This window comes from Cherax quadricarinatus, chromosome 60 (assembly GCF_038502225.1).
Source record: "Cherax quadricarinatus isolate ZL_2023a chromosome 60, ASM3850222v1, whole genome shotgun sequence".
NCBI lineage: Eukaryota > Metazoa > Arthropoda > Malacostraca > Decapoda > Parastacidae > Cherax > Cherax quadricarinatus.
Window position 1 is genome coordinate 8,513,181 of NC_091351.1, and position 23,811 is coordinate 8,536,991.

The following is a 23,811-nucleotide window of genomic DNA, read 5'->3' on the forward strand; positions in this document are numbered from 1 at the left end:
CCCAGCTGGAAAATTTTCGGAGAATAGGGGGCTTTGTAAAAAAAAGAACTCGGCCAGTGAAAGTGACCTTCAAGGCAGAAGCGACCCGGACCAGGATCCTGCAGGAGAAAGCACGATTAAGGGACATGCCAGCATACAGGAAGGTGTATCTCGACCGCGACAGAACACAAGAAGAAAGGCAGAAACTGAGAGAGATGGTACAAAGGCGAAAGGAGGAAAGAGAGGGGATGGAGAAGACAGACAGGAGATCCCAGACCCAGGAAGAAGATCAAATACAGCCTCCCTCACAACTTCCTATAGAAGCCTCCCAACCAGGTCAACCCCAGTGCAACCAAACACTCTAAATCAAAACACCCATGCCACATCCAATGCCCCCACCCACTACATTACAAACTCCACCCCCACAGCAACAACCCATAGTTCCTTACCAGGTCTCCTACTTCCCCAACCCCAATATACCTCCCAGACCACAGTCTTAGAAAAGAAGTTGAAGGTGTGGTATACAAATGCAGATGGAATAACAAACAAGTACGAGGAGTGGCACGAAAGAATCAAGGAGACATCCCCAGATATAATAGCACTCACAGAAACAAAACTCACCAGAATAATAACAGATTCAATCTTTCCATCCGGATATCAAATCCTCAGGAAAGACAGAGGGAGGAGAGGGGGAGGAGGAGTTGCACTGCTCATTAAAAACCAGTGGGGTTTCGAGAAAATGGAAGGAATGGATGGCACGGGCGAAAGGGACTACTTAGTAGGAACAATCCAGTCTGAGGGACATAAGGTGATAATTGCAGTAATGTACAACCCACCACAGAACTGCAGGAGGCCAAGAGAAGAATACGATGAGAGCAGCAGAGCAATGATCGACACACTAGCCGAGGTGGCCAGGAAAGCACACATGGGGGGAGCAAAGTTACTAGTTATGGGTGATTTCAATCACAAGGAGATTGACTGGGAAAACCTGGAGCCCCATGGGGGTCCCAAAACATGGAGAGCCAAGATGATGGATGTGATACTGGAAAACCTCATGCATCAACATGTTAGAGACACTACCAGAGAGAGAGGAGAGGATGAACCAGCAAGGTTGGACCTTGTATTCACCATGAGTAGTTCGGACATCGAGGGTATAATGTATGAAAGGCCCCTGGGAGCTAGTGATCATGTGGTTCTGTGCTTCGACTACATAGTTGAGCTCCAAGTGGAGAGAGTAGCAGGAATAGGCTGGGAAAAACCAAACTACAAAAGGGGGAACTACTCAGGCATGAGGAACTTCCTTCAAGACATTCAGTGGGAGAGGGAACTGACAGGAAAACCAGTACAAGAAATGGACTATGTGGCAACAAAATGCAAGGAGGCAGAGGAGAGGTTTGTTCCCAAGGGAAACAGAAATAATGGGAAGAACAGAACGAGTCCTTGGTTCACCAAAGGTTTAGGGAGGCAAAAACTAGGTGTACTAGAGAATGGAAAAGGTACAGAAGACAGAGAACTCAGGAAAGTAAAGAAATCAGCCGAAGAGCCAGAAACGAATATGCACAGATAAGAAGGGAGACTCAGCGACAATATGAAAATGACATAGCATCAAAAGTAAAGACTGACCCGAAGCTGTTGTACAGCCAAATCAGGAGGAAAACAACAGTCAAGGACCAGGTAATCAGACTGAGGAAGGGTGATGGGGAATTCACAAGAAACGACCAGGAGGTATGTCAGGAGCTCAACACAAGATTTAAAGAGGTATTTACAGTGGAAACCAATAGGACTCCAGGAAATCAGAACAGGGGGGCACACCAGCAAGTGCTGGATGAGGTACATATAACCAAGGAGGAGGTGAAGAAGCTGCTATGCGAACTTGACACCTCAAAGGCGGTGGGACCAGACAACATCTCTCCATGGGTCCTTAAAGAGCCATTAACAAAGATCTTCAACACATCATTTGAAACTGGGCAAGTCCCTGAGGTATGGAAAATGGCAAATGCAGTCCCAATTTTTAAAAAGGGAGACAGACATGAGGCACTAAACTACAGACCTGTATCACTAACGTGTATAGTATGCAAGGTCATGGAGAAGATCATCAGGAGGAGAGTGGCGGGGCACCTGGAAAGAAACAAGTGTATAATTGACAACCAGCACGGTTTCAGGGAAGGAAAATCTTGTGTCACAAACCTACTAGAGTTTTATGACAAGGTGACAGAAGTAAGACAAGAGAGAGAGGGGTGGATCGACTGCATATTTTTGGACTGCAAGAAGGCCTTCGACACAGTTCCTCACAAGAGGTTACTGCAAAAGCTAGAGGATCAGGCACACATAACAGGAAAGGCACTGCAATGGATCAGAGAATATCTGACAGGGAGGCAACAACGAGTCATGGTACGCGACGAGGTGTCAGAGTGGGCGCCTGTGACAAGCGGGGTTCCACAGGGGTCAGTCCTAGGACCTGTGCTGTTCTTGGTATATGTGAACGACATAACGGAAGGGATAGACTCAGAAGTGTCCTTGTTTGCAGATGATGCGAAGTTAATGAGAAGAATCAAATCGGATGAGGATCAGGCAGGACTACAAAGAGACCTGGACAGTCTACAAGCCTGGTCCAGCAACTGGCTACTTGAATTTAACCCTGCCAAATGCAAAGTCATGAAGATTGGGGAAGGGCAAAGAAGACCGCAGACACAATATAGTTTAGATGGCCAAAGACTGCAAACCTCACCCAAGGAAAAAGATCTGGGGGTGAGTATAACACCGAGCATATCTCCTGAGGCGCACATCAATCAGATAACTGCTGCAGCATACGGGCGCCTGGCAAACCTACGGATAGCGTTCCGATACCTCAGTAAGGATTCGTTTAAGACTGTGTACCATTTACGTCAGGCCCATACTGGAGTATGCAACACTAGTTTGGAATCCACACCTAGTCAAGCACGTGAAGAAATTAGAGAAAGTGCAAAGGTTTGCAACAAGACTAGTCCCAGAGCTACGGGGATTGTCCTACGAAGAAAGGTTGAGGGAAATCGGCCTGACGACACTGGAGGACAGGAGGGTCAGGGGAGACATGATAACGACATATAAAATACTGCGCGGAATAGACAAGGTGGACAAAGACAGGATGTTCCAGAGATGGGACACAGACACAAGAGGTCACAATTGGAAGTTGAGGACTCAGATGAATCAAAGGGATGTTAGGAAGTATTTCTTCAGTCATAGAGTAGTCAGGCCGTGGAATAGCCTAGAAAGTGACGTAGTGGAGGCGGGAACCATACATAGTTTTAAGGAGAGGTATGATAGAGCTCATGGGGCAGGGAGAGAGAGGACCTAGTAGCAATCAGCGAAGAGGCGGGGCCAGGAGCTGTGACTCGACCCCTGCAACCACAAATAGGTGAGTGCAAATAGGTGAGTACACACACACACACACACACACACACACACACACACACACACACACCAGGCCTAGTGTCTAATCGACATGTGCCTATGACAAAATGGTAACTAACATCCATGTACAAGCATATATATACACACCCTTCTGGATTTTCTTCAATTTTCTTACTAGTTCTTGTTGAGGGGCCCGAGACTGTTCAACTGCCTCCCAGCACACATAAGGGGGATTACCAACAGACCCCTGGCAGTCTTCAAGCTGGCACTGGACAAGCACCTAAAGTCAGTTCCTGATCAGCCGGGCTGTGGCTCGTACGTTGGTTTGCGTGCAGCCAGCAGCAACAGCCTGGTTGATCAGGCTCTGATCCACCAGGAGGCCTGGTCACAGACCGGGCCGCGGGGGCGTTGACCCCCGGAACTCTCTCCAGGTAAACTCCAGGTTATTTATTTCCGCTTATCTCCATGTGGAAGTAGAACAGAATTCTTCCTCCGTAAGTCATGCGTGTTGTAAGAGGAAACTAAAATGCCGGGAGCAAGGGGCTAGTAACCCCTTCTCCTGTATGTATTACTAAATTTAAAGAAAAAACTTTCGTTTTTCTTTTGGGCCACCCTGCCTATATATATATATATATATATATATATATATATATATATATATATATATATATATATATATATATATATATATATATATATACCTGCCAGATCATGGCTCGTCGAAGGGGATGATGGGGTGTTTTAAGTCATTCAATGTCACACAGTGACGAGTATAATGTATTCGTATATACCATCGTTTTTAAAAGCCACCATTATTAACGTTAGGGTTCACTATACTTGCTTTTACAGACAATACTCCACTTTTATTCGATGGTTACAATAAGCGTATAATTCTTAACCTAGGATAACCTAGGATATTTCTTAATCTCGGATAACCTAGGATAATTCTTAACCTAGGATAATTCTTAGCAGCAACAGCAACAATGACAGCAGCAGCAGCAGCAGCAGCAACAACAGCAACAGCACCAAGAATAACAGCAGCAGCAACAACAACAACAACAACAACAACATCAGCAACAACAGTAGCAGCAACAGCAGCAGCAACAACAGCAGCAGCAACAGCAGCAGCAACAGCGAGGTGCTGTTGACTTGGCCGACCATTCACTCGGAAGAATTAGGATAGAATGCAGTTACTTTCTGAAGGGTGTTGTGTTCCTGCTCGAAAATTGTGACTTGGGTATATTTAACTTCCTCTCCAGCGCTTCCCTCGTGTATTTTCTTCTTTATTTTCGTTTTTGCGCGAAAATGATAATCATCACCTCACCTCCTTACCTCATTTACACCAAGATTTTTTTTTGTCAGAATAATAGACGGATAACGAACGTTTAGTAAAAGTGAGAAGTGGATTAATTTTATTTTCACATTTCTCAAAATTACGAATGCTGTAAACCCAGAGAGGTGATATATGGAAGTAATATATGGAAGTGATATATAGAAGTGATATATGGAAGGCCTCTTCGTTGTAGGCATACCTTCCCCCCCCAACACTGGACCCCAAGGCGGGGTTGCCTACACAAAGCATGTTTGTCACATTCCAGCTGTACGGTACATCAGGCGAATGTTAAGTTGGTTACTGGGATTTAACGCCTATCGACTACACGAGGGACATTAAGACTGTATGTAACCTGTTCACTACCAGTTAAGAGGACTTTAATCTCTTAAGGGATTAAAGTAACATCGCAGTGTACGTGTATATACATCGAGAGGCATACACTTCGCTTTGTATAGTATATTCTTCTACTTTATGACCTACTTGAAGACATGCATATATATATATATACATATATATATATATATATATATATATATATATATATATATATATATATATATATATATATATATATATATATATATATATGCAATAAGATCACAGTGAACAGGTGATTTCAAAATATGCAAAACAACCACTCTGAAAGAATAGAGAAATTCCAAGCGCTTTCGTGACTACTCACATTATCAAGGAACTATAGTTCCTTGATAATGTGAGTAGTCACGAAAGCGCTTGGAATTTCTCTATTCTTTCAGAGTGGTTGTTTTGCATATATATATATATATATATATATATATATATATATATATATATATATATATATATATATATATATATATATATATATATATATATATATATATATACACATGGGAGAGGGGTGGGATTAAATTATGGGGAATCAAATTCAAAATGGGAATTGACACAGTTACTTTTTGCTGATGATACTGTGCTTATGGGAGATTCTAAAGAAAAATTGCAAAGGTTAGTGGATGAGTTTGGGAATGTGTGTAAAGGTAGAAAGTTGAAAGTGAACATAGAAAAGAGTAAGGTGATGAGGGTATCAAATGATTTAGATAAAGAAAAATTGGATATCAAATTGGGGAGGAGGAGTATGGAAGAAGTGAATGTTTTCAGATACTTGGGAGTTGACGTGTCGGCGGATGGATTTATGAAGGATGAGGTTAATCATAGAATTGATGAGGGAAAAAAGGTGAGTGGTGCGTTGAGGTATATGTGGAGTCAAAAAACGTTATCTATGGAGGCAAAGAAGGGAATGTATGAAAGTATAGTAGTACCAACACTCTTATATGGGTGTGAAGCTTGGGTGGTAAATGCAGCAGCGAGGAGACGGTTGGAGGCAGTGGAGATGTCCTGTTTAAGGGCAATGTGTGGTGTAAATATTATGCAGAAAATTCGGAGTGTGGAAATTATTAGAAGGTGTGGAGTTAATAAAAGTATTAGTCAGAGGGCAGAAGAGGGGTTGTTGAGGTGGTTTGGTCATTTAGAGAGAATGGATCAAAGTAGAATGACATGGAAAGCATATAAATCTATAGGGGAAGGAAGGCGGGGTAGGGGTCGTCCTCGAAAGGGTTGGAGAGAGGGGGTAAAGGAGGTTTTGTGGGTAAGGGGCTTGGACTTCCAGCAAGCGTGCGTGAGCGTGTTAGATAGGAGTGAATGGAGACGAATGGTACTTGGGACCTGACGATCTGTTGGAGTGTGAGCAGGGTAATATTTAGTGAAGGGATTCAGGGAAACCGGTTATTTTCATATAGTCGGACTTGAGTCCTGGAAATGGAAAGTACAATGCCTGCACTTTAAAGGAGGGGTTTGGGATATTGGCAGTTTGGAGGGATATGTTGTGTATCTTTATATGTGTATGCTTCTAGACTGTTGTATTCTGAGCACCTCTGCAAAAACAGTGATAATGTGCGAGTGTGGTGAAAGTGTTGAATGATGATGAAAGTATTTTCTTTTTGGGGATTTTCTTTCTTTTTTGGGTCACTCTGCCTCGGTGGGAGACGGCCGACTTGTTGAAAAAAAAAAAAAAAAAAAATATATATATATATATATATATATATATATATATATATATATATATATATATATATATATATATATATATATATATATATATATATATATATATATATATATATATGTCGTGCCGAATATGTAAAACTGGTCAATTAGCAAGAACTCGTTTAAAATTAAGTCCTTTCTAAAATTTTCTCTTATACGTTTAAAGATATATTTTTTTCATTAATGATAATGAAAAAATGTTTAATTTTGCTCCAAAAGAATCTTAGAAAACTTACCTAACCTTATTATAACAAGAACAATTTATTTTAGCCTAACCTAACTAAATATATTTTAGATTTGTTTACAATAATTTAATACTAAACAAACACAGTGTTAGGTTCAGAATGATTTTGGCGAAATTATTGCATACACAAATTTTCACTTGTCCTATATGGCAAGATGAACGTTGCTATTTAAGCCAAGATCGCAAGTTCTGCCTATTCGGCACGACATATATATATATATATATATATATATATATATATATATATATATATATATATATATATACATTGGTAGAAAGGTGTGCTGGTGCAAGTATGAGTAGGGGGGGGGGAGTTGAAGAGGGTTGGAATAGTTTTAAAAATGCAGTATTAAAATGTGGGGCAGAAGTTTGTGGTTATAGGAGGGTGGGGGCAGGAGGAAAGAGGAGTGATTGGTGGAATGATGAAGTAAAGGGTGTGATAAAAGAGAAAAAGGTAGCTTATGAGAGGTTTTTACAAAGCAGAAGTGTTATAAGAAGAGCAGAGTATATGGAGAGTAAAAGAAAGGTGAAGAGAGTGGTGAGAGAGTGCAAAAGGAGAGCAGATGATACAGTGGGAGAGGCACTGTCAAGAAATTTTAATGAAAATAAGAACAATTTTTGGAGCGAGTTAAACAAGTTAAGAAAGCCTAGGGAACAAATGGATTTATCAGTTAAAAACAGAGTAGGGGAGTTAGTAGATGGGGAGATGGAGGTGTTGGGTAGATGGCGAGAATATTTTGAGGAACTTTTAAATGTCGACGAAGAAAGGGAGGCGGTAATTTCATGCACTGGCCAGGGAGGTATACCATCTTTTAGGAGTGAAGAAGAGCAGAATGTAAGTGTGGTGGAGGTACGTGAGGCATTACCTAGAATGAAAGGGGGTAAAGCAGCTGGAACTGACGGGATCATGACATGTTAAAAACAGGGGGGGATATAGTGTTGGAGTGGTTGGTACTTTTGTTCAATAAATGTATGAAAGAGGGGAAGGTACCTAGGGATTGGCGGAGAGCGTGTATAGTCCCTTTATATAAAGGGAAGGGGGACAAAAATTATTGTAAAAATTATAGAGGAATAAGTTTAATGAGTACCTGGAGTTTACCTGGAGAGAGTTCCGGGGGTCAACGCCCCCGCGGCCCGGTCTGTGACCAGGCCTCCTGGTGGATCAGAGCCTGATCAACCAAGCTGTTACTGCTGGCTGCACGCAAACCAACGTACGAGCCACAGCCCGGCTGGTCAGGAACCGACTTTAGGTGCTTGTCCAGTGCCAGCTTGAAGACTGCCAGGGGTCTGTTGGTAATCCCCCTTATGTATGCTGGGAGGCAGTTGAACAGTCTCGGGCCCCTGACACTTATTGTATGGTCTCTTTAACGTGCTAGTGACACCCCTGCTTTTCATTGGGGGGATGATGCATCGTCTGCCAAGTCTTTTGCTTTCGTAGTGAGTGATTTTCGTGTGCAAGTTCGGTACTAGTCCCTCTAGGATTTTCCAGGTGTATATAATCATGTATCTCTCCCGCCTGCGTTCCAGGGAATGCAGGTTATTATTGAAAGAATTAGAGGTAAGACAGACTGTAGGATTGCGGATGAGCAAGGAGGTTTCAGATTGGGTAGGGAATGTGTAGATCAAGTGTTTACATTGAAGCATATATGTGAACAGTATTTAGATAAAGGTAGGGAAGTTTTTATTGCATTTATGGATTTAGAAAAGGCATATGATAGAGTGGATATGAGAGCAGTGTGACACATGTTGCAAGTTTATGGAATAGGTGGTAAGTTACTAAATGCTGTAAAGAGTTTTTATGAGGATAGTGAGGCTCAGGTTAGGGTGTGTAGAGGAGAGGGAGACTACTTCCCGGTAAAAGTAGGTCTTAGACAGGGATGTGTAATGTCACCATGGTTGTTTAATATATTTATAGATGGGGTTGTAAAAGAAGTAAATGCTAGGGTGTTCGGGAGAGGGGTGGGATTAAATTATGGGGAATTAAATACAAAATGGGAAGTGACAGTTGACAGTTACGTTTTGCTGATGATACTGTGCTTATGGGAGATTCTAAAGAAAAATTGCAAAGATTAGTGGACGAATTTGGGAGTGTGTGTAAAGGTAGAAAAATGAAAGCTAACATAGAAAAGAGTAAGGTGATGAGGGTATCAAATGATTTAGATAAAGAAAAATTTGATATCAAATTGGTAAGGAGGAGTATGGAAGAAGTGAATGTTTTCAGATACTTGGGAGTTGACGTGTCAGCGGATGGATTTATGAAGGATGAGGTTAATCATAGAAGTTATGAAGGAAAAAAGGTGAGTGGTGCATTGAGGTATATGCGGACGCAAAAAATGGAGGCAAAAGTAGAATGACATGGAGAGAGTATAAATCTGTAGGGGAAGGAAGGCGGGGTAGGGGTCGTCCTCGAAAAGGTTTGAGGGAAGGGGTAAGGGAGGTGTTGTGGGCGAGGGGTTTGGACTTTCAGCAAACGTGCGTGAGCGTGTTAAATAGGAGTGAATGAAGACAAATGGTATTTGGGACCTGACAAGCTGTTGGAGTGTGAGCAGGGTAATATTTAGTGAAGGGATTCAGGGAAACCTGTTATTTTATATAACCGGACTTGAGTCCTGGAAATGGGAAGTACAATGTCTGCACTCTAAAGGAGGGGTTTGGGATATTAGGAGCTTGGAGGGATATATTGTGTATTTTTATACGTATATACTTCTAAGCTGTTGTATTCTGGGCACCTCTGCAAAAACAGTGATTATGTGTGAGGTGAAAGTGTTGAGTGATTATGAAAGTATTTTGTTTTGGGGGATTTTCTTTTTTATTGGGTCACCCTGCCTCGGTGGGAGACGGCCGACTTGTTATATATATATATATATATATATATGTGTGTGTGTGTGTGTGTGTGTGTGTGTGTGTGTGTGTGTGTGTGTAGTAGTAGTAGTAGTAGTAGTAGTAGTAGTAGTTGGACCAAAGTTGTGACAAACACCATCTTAATGGACATTTAACTTCTTCACTATCAACACTTCGGATGTAACATCATCCATCATCAGAATCTGAAATCACGAGAGAAGTTAAAGAACTTTTAAAAAAACTGGAGATCATAATTAAAATCTGAAACATTGTACAATATAATAATGATTGTATACTCACATAGCTTATCCTTGTAGTTAATACATTTAAGGTAATACTAACCAAGGCTAAGTTCGTCTGGAAACAGAACAAATGTTTTCCAGCGCGGGTTTTAGTTATATGATAACCCTTCAGCTTGAGCTTTTGGTCATCTGACCGAAACCTTCTACTGGCTTACCGGCCCACCCCTTTAAATATTATGGTAATAATTATAACCATTACATACTACTGAATTGAACTAAAGACTCACAGGTAAGACCTACAAGGGGTGAGGGGGGAGTGGGGACAGATGATGAATAGCTCTTGAGAGGAAGGTCTTGAGTCGTAGAGAAAAAGCCGGGGCTAAACCCAGTAGCAGAGCATTGTAAGGCAGATGTAGAAGTGTAATAAAAGCAGGAGGACAATTGCCGAGCGTGCTGACTGTAGTCTTGAGTATATCTTGATACTGTAGAGGAGGGCAGCAGGCTAGGAAGGTGGACCACTGGAGATTCAAGATGATACATGTGTCGATTACTCCTGTTTTTCAGTAGGGGAGCCATTTTTGAGTCATCTGAGGGATGATTTCGAGAGATGGACAATTTTAATCATGTTATTGGGGTCGTTTTTTATCGTTCAAATGTATAAAATTGCGTCTTGAAGTGTAATGAAGTTTTCAGAAGTGGTAGTAAACTTGAGAGTTCCTTGTTGAAGTCGAGCGATCACTTCCTCCCAATACATCGTCTTACTGTATGGTTCTCTTGTGTAGACGGCTATATTTTCCCAAGTTCTGTCTTCTTTTTCTTCTTCCATATGCTCATTTTCTTCTTCCTTGGACAGTTGTATGTCTTCAGATGAAGGTTGTGATTGGTCAGCAGCAATAGTGGAAGTCGTTGGTGGCATGTCCTCATTGGTGAGATTGATAGGAGTCTTGTCCTCGGTTGGAGATGGTTCCGAACAGGAGCAGTTGTCAGTTTCAGGAATCAAGTCTTCAAGTGTTAATGATTTTTGGAGTAATCTTGAATATATCAACTGAAGATGGAGAATCAGGGAAGGTAAAAGTTGGCATGCTGTTAAGTCTGAAGTGTTCATTGATAGTTTAGTTGAAGGTCCCAGGTTCTGCTACGTTATAAATATGAACAAACATCATGCAAGAGTAACTTTTTATAGGAGCATCTTCAGACAGTGGAGAGAGCGAGTTGTTAGTTGTTGGCGTCTGTTGTGTGTCCTGCAGAATCTTGGTGGTGTCAGTCTGTAGTTTCGTTATAGCAGCATATGTTGGGGAATTAACGGTAGTCTTTTTCAGGTCTTCTTTGATCCTCTTGGATAAGATTTCCTTTCGTACTTTACATTTAGCTGCAAATATATGGTGGTTATTCTTACAGTTAAGGCAAGTAGGAGCAGTAGTGGCGGCGCAGCACCTGCAGTCATGTCCATCATTCCCACACGTAGAATATATCTTCTTGTCCTTGAGGCGGTACTTTTTGGTGTGGTTATAGGAATAACAGGTCCAGCAAGGAGAGATGTGTTTATAGTGTTCAGGTTCGATGTGGCTAGAGTTAATACAGTAGTAGGAAATGGCCAGTTCTTCAGATAGTTCTTGGGCAGCCATAGCAATGTCCATGAAGGTGACCTTAAGCATGGAGGAGGCACTGGGTATCTTGGTGATGGTGTCCACCGAGGCCCAAGCATTTTGGTCCTTGATGGATGACTTGATTTCTTCGTTAGAGAGGGCCGTGACGATCTTGTCAAGTCGTTTCACGAACACAGATCGTTTTACCTTCAAGTAAGGAGAGTTGGAGATAAAGCCACGTTCGTTGAGAGTCTTCATAGCAGTACGAATGAGGACTTTTTCGGCCTCCTCGTCGTCGGTGCAAGCGACTAGGAAGGTGTCTTAGAGTGACACGATGCCGGAGAACTTGACCTGCAGGCTGCTTTTAAGGGTAGCCGCAATAACAAGCTTCGAGGTATCGTTTATCACAGAGCTTGTGGGTTTGATCTCCACACGATGTGATATCGTGGAAGAGTAGAGAGTCACTAGTAGACTAGAAGATTCCTCTCCCAAAGGGAATCAAAAGGATACTTCTCGAGTGTGAGACGAGCGACTGTGTCCTGCCAGAGGCGAGGTCGTCAGTCGGTGGATTCGATTTGTATATACTAACAATACTTATAAAACTTAATTATTCTTTTAATTGATAAAGTAAACAAAGGGTAATATTACGTAAAATTCCTTATAAATACAAACCAAACCGAATCTATTATACAAACATACAGTACTTTATTGTGAAGAAAAACAAATGCTATTACAAATTATTAATAATAAAGAACTGAATTGATTTCTCCTAGATATTAAACTTTGACCTCCAGTATTATATATATACACACACCTTGTACCCATGCTCGTTAAGACCACTTGTTGCATATTAATAAATAATAAGCATAATTTATGAACGTTTAGCAGGTAATAATAATTTATTATCATTATTATAATTTATTATTATTATTATTATTATTATTATTATTATTATTATTATTATTATTATTATTATTATTATTATCTACGGCGATAAGATGCCTTTAAAGTACTAAGGGAGGATTTTGTGTTTTATTTTACGATGTGATGAGCCTACTAAGGTAAATCAGTGGGGAATCAGTGCTCTGTCGATTAACCGGCCTCTGTGCACTAAGGTTGTTCGCTGAGCGCCTTCCAATGTCAGTGAAAGCTGACAGTTTTATAGGGACACCACAACCCGCAACTTACAACTCAAAGACAAGTTTGTGGTGTTGTGGGCATACGTACTCAGTCGTGTTCACTGGGTCATTTGTCTCGTGTGAGGCCACTAGTGTGTAATCCTGTACTCTAGCAGTAGTGGCAGAGGCGAATGTACTATACAACTGATGAAGCTTAAGCTTCAAGGCCCCCAAAATGTAGGTCCGCCACTGAGTAGTAGTAGTGTGTACTCGTTTGTTTTTGCAGGGTCGGTTTTCAGCTCCTCACCCCGCCTCTTAGGCTACGTCGACAATCATTACTGATTTCTGTGATGTTGGGTCATCACTCATTCTCTTGAATGTAGATAAAATCTGCCTCCATTCCACATTCAGCTCATTCTTTTTCTTTGCGATCCAGAAACGAAAGACTTAATTTATAGCTCATCATTTTCTTTATCTTCATTATGCTTGTTTAAAACAGTTTATCCCTGTACGACCTGTTAATTTCTCATAGCATTTGTACATAGTCATGTCTTCCGTAGTTCATTACTTTCCTTACGTATGACGTGCATGGTGATCTGAATGCTTCCTTGTTCGATTTGTTTTAAAGCTTTTTCTTTTATTTACCAGCTTAGTCTATGCATATGTTATTCTGCTGTGTGAATCAGGAGAAAGATATGTGATAACGATCCCCATGTCCTCTTCTCCTTCCGACTCTTACGCACCTTCCTCCTGATCCTATCTGGTTGAACTTCCGTAGTTCAGTCGTCTTCCTGTAGCTCTTTGTAGACCTCTTCTCACCTTATTATTCCCACTAATTTTGTGTCATCCGCCAACGTTAATGTATAGGGATCTACTTCACCCGCTAATCGTTTACATACATCAAGAACAGCATAGGGCCAAGAACTAGACCTTGTGGTACTCCACTTGAAACGTCTCTCCATCCTGACACCTCTCACTGTGACACTCCGCCTTCTGTTAGGTATTTTGTTATCCATTCTCCCCCAGTTACTCCAGTTTGGGTTTCTAGTTTGTTTATTAATGTCCTGTAAAGGACCAGTTATTGTTGCAATGACAACAAAACAATGTCATCTCTTACCATTACCAATCACTGCTCCTCCTCCCCAGGTATGTATATCAAATAACATTAGATATCCAGCCCTTTCCTGTCTGATCCTTGCCATCCCGTCACATTTAGGCATGCAAGGCAACAAAAGATTATGATGGATTATGAAAGGGGAAAACCATCCTGTGTGATGGGTTATGACGGGGAAAAAAACCATCCTGTGTGATGGGCTATGACAGAGGAAAACCATCCTATGTGATGGACTGTGACAGGGTAAGCCATCCTGAGTGATGGATCATGACAGAAGAAAACCATCCTATGTGAGTGGCAGAGCATGATAAGGAAGGTAGTTTAAAATTATTCGAGAACAGACACTAACACTGATTCGAAAACGTCTGGGTTTTGGGACCCTGAGCTCCTCCGTCTGAGATGGTGATAAGAAAATCGCCTTGTGTGATGGAGCATGACAGAAAGTTTGGTCAGGTAGGTTCGTCAGGAAACAGGATAAATGTTTCCTGATGTGGGTCTTTAAAAGTTATGGATATAGCCATTCCTTGAAGTATGACAGAAAAAGTATCCTGTATGATGTATGACGATAAAAGAATCCTTTGTAGCGGTCTACGTCTGGAAAAAACCATCCCGCATTAAGGCTGTTCTAGGTTAAAATAGTTCTTGATCTGAACTTGCAAAATGTCACCCAGATCAGGGTAACCACACGATGTGGTGTATCAGTTTTGACAAAATTACTATAGTGACCCCCGCCACAGATGGTCTATGATGGATGAGGTGGGAATGAGGGACAAGCACGAAGGAATGAAGGAATGGTTGGGAAGGGTGAGGTAGGGTAGATGATGCCCTGCCCTGCCCTCGCCCGCCCGCCTATTCAAATGTCATCCTATTGTGCCATTGTCACCCCTTATACATTGTCACCCCCTCACCACCACTCCCTCATCACCCCAAGCCTCACCCCTCACCCTCGTCCATGTTTGGCTCAAGCATGTTAATGGGTGCACCAGCGTGGGTTTGTAGCCTCACGCGCCCTCCCTCCTCCCTACTTTATCACTTGTATTATTTATTATCATATACACCTCGCTTTTAGCCCGATTCTCCGCTGTGTGTTTACCATTTGTCTTCGTCACGCGGAGTCTAGACGCCAGACTTGCATGTAGACTGTTCGCTTGTGCTTTACTTATTCGTCACTTGTAAGTGTAGTGCTTGCTTGTGCTTTCCTTGTGGGTTACTGTAAAAGTAAATGTACTGCTTCCTTGTGCTCTTGTGCTTCTCAGCATTGTTTACCGTACGTCGTGATCATTTATTCTCCGACTCTTCCAGTGACGTAAAGATCGGTACGTTCAACCTTCCCTCGTAACTCATCTAAGTCTGTTCCACAACCAATTTGGCAGCAAATCTGTGGACTTTTTCAAGTTCATTTGTGGCTGTACAGGTCAGGGCTTTACGCTGGTTCTGTATACTCTAGAGTCTAGAATTATTCTTATTTATATGGTGTTGTGCTACTATTCACTTTTTCAAAATTAACCCACGAAATGAAAATGGGAAATAAATGACATTTCCGTCAAAGTTTTACCATTATCAAGTCTTATTTCTATATTCATATTGTGGATTATGTGTGGATTGTTCCAGTCACATTATTTTGAATAATTTGAAGTGATTCCTCGTTTGGGTTCTTGTCGGCAGGTCTTAAATCTGTTATCCTTGCTGAAGTTATTGACAGAATTTCCCCACTATAATACGACCTATAACAAGTGACTAACTCTTAGCTATCTATTTACTGCTAGGTGAACAGGACCCGTATTTCTCACACCGTCCAGAATTGAACCCGGGTCCTCGCGGCTGTAAGAAAAAAGTCTGACTACTTGATATATTTATCTCCTACCTGGAACCTTGTCTCCGGCGTTCCCCTGCCGGGTCCCATCTTCATCAGGGTGATGCGCTTCTGCTCTGGTTTAGTACGCTGGCTATACTGTTCTGTTCTCACAGGAGACCATTTTTCCAGGGAGGTACCTTGATGTTGGTGAGGACCTCTTGAATCAAGAACCTTCCCTTGAATTCCTTTGATCGTACATGATTGCCTTCCATTACACAAGGCGCTATATGACCCCAACGGGTTTAATACTCCCTGATAATAATAATAATAATAATAATAATAATAATTAATAATGATAATCCTTTCAAGACTAGCGAGATATCCCAGCTAGAAAATATACATTTTTTATGCTTTTATAAAATCAGTAAAAATATTTGAACTCGATGGGAAATAACTTGATGAAGTCGGACACTGGAAGTATATAAGACATACCTAATAATGGTTATAATTATAACCATAATTTTCAAAGGAGTGGAGCGGTAAGCCAGAGGAAGGCCTCGGCCAGATGACCAAAAGCTCCAGCGGCGGGTCATCATGTGACTAAGACCCGCGTCAGGAACTATTTGTTCTGTTTCCTGATGTTACCTATCTACCTACTCAAAATATGGATATAACAATGTATATTTGGAAAAAAAACTGGGTCAGGTATCTAGACTGTTCACAAATAAGGACTTTTACCGGGGCAAAATACTGTCTTCTCTCCATTTAAACCCGTATAAATCTAGTGCCCTGTGGCCTGATCGCTAAAGCTCTCGCTTCACACGGCAAGGGTCTGCGTTCGATTCCCTACGAGGGTAGAAACATTGGGCGTATTTCTTTACACCGGTTGTCTATGCTCATCCATCAATAAAATGGGTACCTGGGAGTTAGTCGACTGGTGTGGGTCGCATCCTGGGACAAGGACCTAATTTGCGGGAAATGCTGAGCATAACAAGCGGCTTTCTATATAGTAGTATGTCACTGATGTCAGCTGTGGTCTGTATACCTTGTACATGTACTTGTAGTAAATAAAGATATTATTATTATTATTATTATTATTATTATTATTATTATTATTATTATTATATTGCTAGCTTCCACTCCCTTATCCTCCTGTTTTATGCGCCTCTTCGAGGGACTACCCCTCAAGGAAGGTTCCTTGACGTTGGTGAGGGGCTCTTGATTTAAGGAATTGGATCTGTGCTCCAGTTCCCCGAATTAAGCCTGAATGCCTTCCACATCCCCCCTCCAGGCGCTGTATAATCCTCCGGGTTTAGCGCTTCCCCCTTGATTATAATAATAATTCGAGGGACTATAGTAAGTGCATGTGAGTCCCTTATCTAAGTGCACAATTTTCGTTTTTTATTATATTCACTGGGATTTTTTTTTATTGAGGTCCCCACATTTTTTTTTCTTTATCCTCCTCCTAAATTTAGTTTCAAGGTGACAGTTTCGTTTTAAACCCGCTTCTTCTTCATTATGTTTCAACGGAACAGCTTGTAATGATTGTTTGAGTACCTGTGTCATGCATCTGACTGGTTGTTTGAGTACCTGTGTCATGCATCTGACTGGTTGTTTGAGTACCTGTGTCATGCATCTGACTGGTTGTTTGAGTACCTGTGTCATGCATCTGACTGGTTGTTTGAGTACCTGTGTCATGCATCTGACTGGTCGTTTGAGTACCTGTGTCATGCATGTGAATGGTCGTTTGAGTACCTGTGTCATGCATCTGACTGGTCGTTTGAGTACCTGTGTCATGCATGTGAATGGTCGTTTGAGTACCTGTGTCATGCATCTGACTGGTCGTTTGAGTACCTGTGTCATGCATCTGACTGGTCGTTTGAGTACCTGCCTCATGCATCTGACTGGTCGTTTGAGTACCTGTGTCATGCATCTGACTGATTGTTTGAGTACCTGTGTCATGTCTGATCGTTTGATTACCTGTGTCATACATCTGACTGATCGTCTGATTACCTGTGTCATGCATCTGACTGATCGTTTGAGTACCTATGTTATGCATCTGACTGATCGTTTGAGTACCTGTGCCATGCATCTTACTGATCGTCTGATTACCTGTGTCATGCATCTGACTGATCGTTTGAGTGCCTATGTCATGCATCTGACTGATCGTTTGAGTACCTGTGCCATGCATCTTACTGATCGTCTGATTACCTGTGTCATGCATCTGACTGATCGTTTGAGTACCTGTGACATGCATCTGACTGGTCGTTTGATTACCTGTGTCATACATATGACTGACCGCTTGATTACCTGTGCCATGCATCTTACTGATCGTCTGATTACCTGTGTCATGCATCTGACTGATCGTTTGAGTACCTGTGTCATGCATCTGACTGATCGTCTGAGTACCTGTGTCATGCATCTGACTAATCGTTTGAGTACCTGTGTCATACATCTGACTGGTTTCTCCGGCTCAAAGCCATGTTTTCCTAGCTGGCGACTGATCAACCTTGCTATTTCTGCCTGGCGGCAGCGGATCCACAGTTGTCACAAACCCGGTTCATTAGGCAACTGCAGAAATCTGTCTGATTTTCTTCCTAGAGAATCATACCTTTAATCTGACGATATATACTTTTTACATATGCTGGTAGGAGGCTGAAGAGAATGATGAACGTTGTGATTTTCAGGGATGACTTCATGCCTTTCCTGTTGTTAGTATACTAGTAGGATGATAATTATGTGGGATAATGAGTTAATGTGTGACTAACTTGTTGAATCTTTGCAGGAGCGGCAGTGTGAGAGCAGGAACAGTGGGTGATTTCTCGTCGGCAATGTGAAGATGCAGGTGGCCCCCGCCCCGGCCGGGGACTCACGGCCCCATACTACGCCGGACCTCTCCAGCAGTCCCGGGGTCCAGCCAGGGGCAGGAGCGCCGCCCCCAGCCAACACCACCACCACTACTGACACTACTTCCAACAGCGGTAGTGGCCGCGAGGGTGGTAGTGGGCGGTGGGCGGCGGCTGTTCTTCTTTTAACACATGTTGTAGAGCTCGCAGCTATGGTGGCTGCCACTCTCGCCTACGCTCTTCCTACCTACCTACCACCCGAGTCCGCCCACTCACCGCCCGAACCCAGCCCCTTGCCGCTGGATACGCATGCGCCTTCCGAGGTCACCCACACGCCTGAATTCCGGCAGGAGGGTAGGGTAGGTGAGTTGGGCAAGGCGTGTCTTCCTCTGCAGCTGGCAGTTGGTGGCGCACCGTTGGTAGTGATCACAGCGATCTCCTTGGTATGGGCGGTTCGGGCACAGGATTTCTCTGGCAGAGCAACGGCGCGCATGTTGTGTTGGCTTCTACACATCCTTCAGGCCTCCATTGTATGGCGCTTCCTCAAAATTCACCTCGCCTTCGACCCCAGTGATGTGGCCGAGTTGGGGACACTACGGTTTGTACAGGTGCATGTGCACACACTCCCCTTCTTAGTCTTACACGTGACCATGATGGTGGGGGAGGGTAGCGGTCCTGGGATAGTGGACATCTTGGTGGCCACAGCCATGGTTGTGTCGGTGGTGGTGACCATCGTGGTAGCTACCACAGCAAGTCACAGCTCTCGCCCATCCTCCCTCACCCCGCCCACCATCACTCAGGTGGCACATAACTCCATTCACGGACCATGCACGGAACACAGTCACGACGGGGCAGTGCGGGGCGTGGTTGCTCTTACTACCTCCTGCGTGGTGTGGAGCAGAGTGGTGGCTATTGCATTGCTCTTCTGCCTTCACGTCACCTGCGCCTGTGTACTGGTGGCAGTGCACTGGGTGGCGGCACTGGTCTGGCTCAGTCTGCAGCAAGAACTGGAGCCTACTACACTGGGTCCAGTCCGGAAGTACCTCCGTCGAGCATTCCTCGCCTATCTTCTGCTGTGGGACTGGCATGTTTTCCGTGACGACGCATCAGCCATGACAGTATGCGCACGTCCGCGCCTCCCTGCACTTTACTACACCATCACCGCCGTTCAGAATGTAGCGGTTACTGCTACTTGGTACACTGCTAGCAGAGCTATTATCGCTGTGGTCCGTACTACAACCCTCTCCTCTGTGTTGGCTGCTCAAGCTGTGGCACTGTTACTCTTGGCGCTCTCCTACCTCTACTGTTCCTCGCTCCTGCCCTCATGGCCTCGGGACAAGGCCTCCACTCTCGTCAGTCGAGCCTCGCTAGTCACACCCGTTGCTAAGTCTGCCACCCCACCAACTACTGACAAGCAGAATCGCAACAATTCCTACGTCGATTTTAAGGAAATCGAAGGCGAGGTACCTGAGGCTGATAAGAGCAAAAGAGACGATGAAGATCCTACCAGAGAAGTCGCCACGCCACTGAAGAATATAGTACCCAGGGCCCACTCCACACCTCGCTCGCCACTACCACTCGCCCCACGCCTTATGGCTGCCCACCTCCCACCAACTATGTTCAGCTTTTCCCATGACATCCTACCACCAAGACTGGCTAAATCAGAGCGTTCCTCCACTGACAATGGGTCTTTTAACTCGCGCAACACAAACACGCTGCCGACGCAGCTACCGCCGGAGTACGACCTTCTTCACCGAGCTCATGGGTCCTTCTCTGATAGCTTTAGTTCACTCTCCTGTGGTACCATCAACCGCACCACCGGTACTGTGAGAGCCGCAGCTACTCAGGACCACAGGACGCAGTGCACGCCTCCTTCTTCCACTAAGCTAACGTTCGCTTCACACTCTTCTTGCAGGAATGGATTTTGCCACTGTAAATTATTTGATGGCATGGAAGGCCCTTGTGATGTGAACGAAGAAGAAGAGGAGGAAGAACCTGATGAAAAACATCACAAGAAAGAAGCTATTGACAATGATTTAAAAACGGAAGGTGACTGTAGTGGAGGATTGGTAGCCGGTAATGACCAGCCAATGGAAGGCAGAGGCAACGGTGTCAACATACTGCCTGGTTCACCCGAGGTTGTACCGACCATGTGCGACTCTGCACCTCAAGTAGCAGTGGTACGAGGCATTCAGAGGTTCAGAGTAGTCTGTGCTGCGTGCCTCCACACTCATGACCCGCTACTCACACGCTGCCACGTCCATACCACGCCTCCCGAGGTACTCTTCACGCGGTGCCATGCGCATACCTCGCCTCCAGAAACCCTCCTTTCCCCTAGCTGCCACGGAGTATCACTTGTGCGGTGCCCCACAGCGGGGGGCACGCTCAGTCGTTCTTGTGTAGGCCTAGGCGGCGGCTCCAGCACCGATTACCCGTCGGACACAGAAGTGACAGCCACCGCCGACACATTAAGTTCCGCATCAGCCGACTCTCATTCCACCTACACCACCTGGCCCGTGGGTCGCGGACCGGGCATGGCCCGTCTTCTTCAGCTGCATCCAGGTTCTCATGACTACGTGACGGCGTGGCTGCGGCACCAACAAGCTCGTGGCCCCAGTGTGCCCCCTCCACCTCCTCCTCAGGTAGTCCACGAGTCCTCCGCCAGTCCGGAGCCTCCCACCCGCCGCCAGCGTCGGCCTCGGCGCCACCTGCCTCGCGCCTCACGTCACAAGGACGCCCCGCTGCCACACCTCCTTCAGGATCTTGAGACCGTGGTGTGAGCGTCGGATCCACACAAGCGTTGCTTCTACACCTTTGTGCTAGGCGCTTGTGTCGTAACGAGAGATATTAGTTTGTTCATCGGTATATACAGCCAGACACGGGTCTTATATATACTCAGCCTTTCAGAAGTGCCGTACCTACCATGGGGTGCTGCAAGACGTAGTGTCTAAGGACACATGAAGGTGTGGTAGCCGATGGGCCACAGCAACAGTGGCAACGAGGGAGTGTTGAACTTGATATATACGATAATAAGTGAGTCGTTTGATGTGCATCAGCATAGAAAACGTGATGCAAGTATGGCATTACGTAAGCCAGAGTTCTGCCTGCATTTTTCTGTTCTACTGCAGAACTTTGTGCCTGCATATCTGGCTCTATAGAAGAATGCGTGATTCCTGCGTCACTTCGTGAGGGATGAAAGAGGCATTTGAACAGGTGTGTGTGTGTGTGTGTGTGTGTGTGTGTGTGTGTGTGTGTGTGTGTGTGGGGTAGCAGGCTTGAGCCAGCTATATTACAGTCTCAGGGTGCGGACGGGTGGGAGCCGGCCTGGCTCCACTGCTCATCGGACGCCCGGCCCGCCCACTTCTATGCTACGCCCACAACCAAGGCAGCCCACCCACAAACAGGGCAGGCAGCCCACCAACCGGGCAGGCCGCCCTCTACCCGGCAAACCTGCCGGGTAGTGGGCGCAAGTAGAGGCCGGAGCGGGCTGGGTCTCCTGCCTAAAATAAGTCATGTAAATAAGCCCTGGCCGGCGCATATGCCATGCCATTTATGACATATGGACGCTAAGTCCTTTATAAGCCTTTTATATGATATATTTTAAGATAAAGTACATTTATAAGAGCGCATTTTATTTATCCTCTCATTTAAACACTGTTGACCAGTTTGCTTCCCGCCAGGTGGGAAGAAACCCGCCGTATTACTCAAAATATACAGCAGTCACTGTATGAAAAACCAATAGTCACTGTACTAAAAAAATAATAGTCAATGTATAAAAAACAGTAGAAAATGCACTTAAAACTCACGTGTCACTGCATTTAAAACTTATCACTGCACTTAAAACCAACTTATCACTGCACTTAAAATCCACTTGTCACGCCACTTAAAACCCACTTAAAACCCACTTATCACCATTTTAAATCCACTTGTCACTCCACTTTAAACCCACTTATCACTGCACTTAAGATCCACTTGTCACGCCACTTAAAACCGACTTATCACTGCACTTAAAACCCACTTATCATTGCACTTAAAACCCAGTTATCACTGCACTTAAAACTCACTTATCACTGCACTTAAGACCCAATTGTCACGTCACTTAAAACCCACTTATCACTGCACTTAAAACCCACTTATCATTGCACTTAAAACCCACTTTTCACTGCACTTAAAACCCACTTATCATTGCACTTAAACATACTCATCACTGCAATTGAAACCCACTTGTCACGCCACTTAAAACCCACTTATCACTGCACTTAAAATCCACTTGTCACGCCACTTAAAACCCACTTATCACTGCACTTAAAATCCACTTGTCACACCACTTAAAACCCACTTATCACTGCACTTAAACATACTTATCACTGCACTTAAAACCCATTTATGGTAATAAATGATAATAAAAATAATAATAATAATAATAATATAATATAATAATAATAATAATAATAATTAGTGGTAGTAGAGTATTACTGGGATTCCATATTTCATTTTATAAGTTAAAATAATTTTTAACCTACCTCATCTTATTATAAAACATTGTTGTAAGGTATCCTTCCATCCTCCAGGATGTCACTCATAAGCCTAGTCCTATCTGAGGTATCCTACAATCCTCCAGGATGTCACTCATAAGCCTAGTCCTATCTGAGGTATCCTACAATCCTCCAGGATGTCACTCATAAGCCTAGTCCTATCTGAGGTATCCTACAATCCTCCAGGATGTCACTCATAAGCCTAGTCCTATCTGAGGTATCCTACAATCCTCCAGGATGTCACTCATAAGCCTAGTCTTATCTGAGGTATCCTACAATCCTCCAGGATGTCACTCATAAGCCTAGTCCTATCTGAGCACCTTAACTACTGGGAACGCTTGGAAGCACTTGACTTGTACTCGTTGGAACGCAGGAGGGAGAGATATATCATAATCTACACTTGGAAAATCTTGGAAGGAATGGTCCCAAATCTGCACACAGAAATCACTCCCTACGAAAGTAAAAGACTGGGCAGGCGATGCAAAATGCCCCCAATAAAAAGTAAGGGCGCCATTGGTACACTAAGGGAAAACACCATAAGTGTCCGGGGCCCAAAACTGTTCAACAGCCTCCCATCAAGCATTAGGGGAATTGCCAATAAGTCCCTGGCTGCCTTCAAGAGAGAGCTGGACAGATACCTAAAGTCAGTGCCGGATCAGCCGGGCTGTGGCTCGTACGTTGGACTGCGTGAGGCCAGCAGTAACAG

General features: G+C 43.8%; 1 protein-coding gene across 1 annotated transcript in view; it reads left to right on the forward strand.

Moving 5' to 3' along the window:
• LOC128694490 (uncharacterized) overlaps positions 1 to 22,944 on the forward strand; it is a 32,448-nt gene extending 9,504 nt beyond the window's left edge. The window contains exon 2 of the mRNA XM_053784640.2: positions 18,510 to 22,944. Within this exon, the coding sequence (XP_053640615.1) occupies positions 18,564 to 21,350 (2,787 nt within the window). The 5' untranslated portion in view covers positions 18,510 to 18,563 and the 3' untranslated portion in view covers positions 21,351 to 22,944. The remainder of the gene's footprint in view (positions 1 to 18,509) is intronic.
• The last annotated feature ends 867 nt before the right edge of the window (positions 22,945 to 23,811 follow it).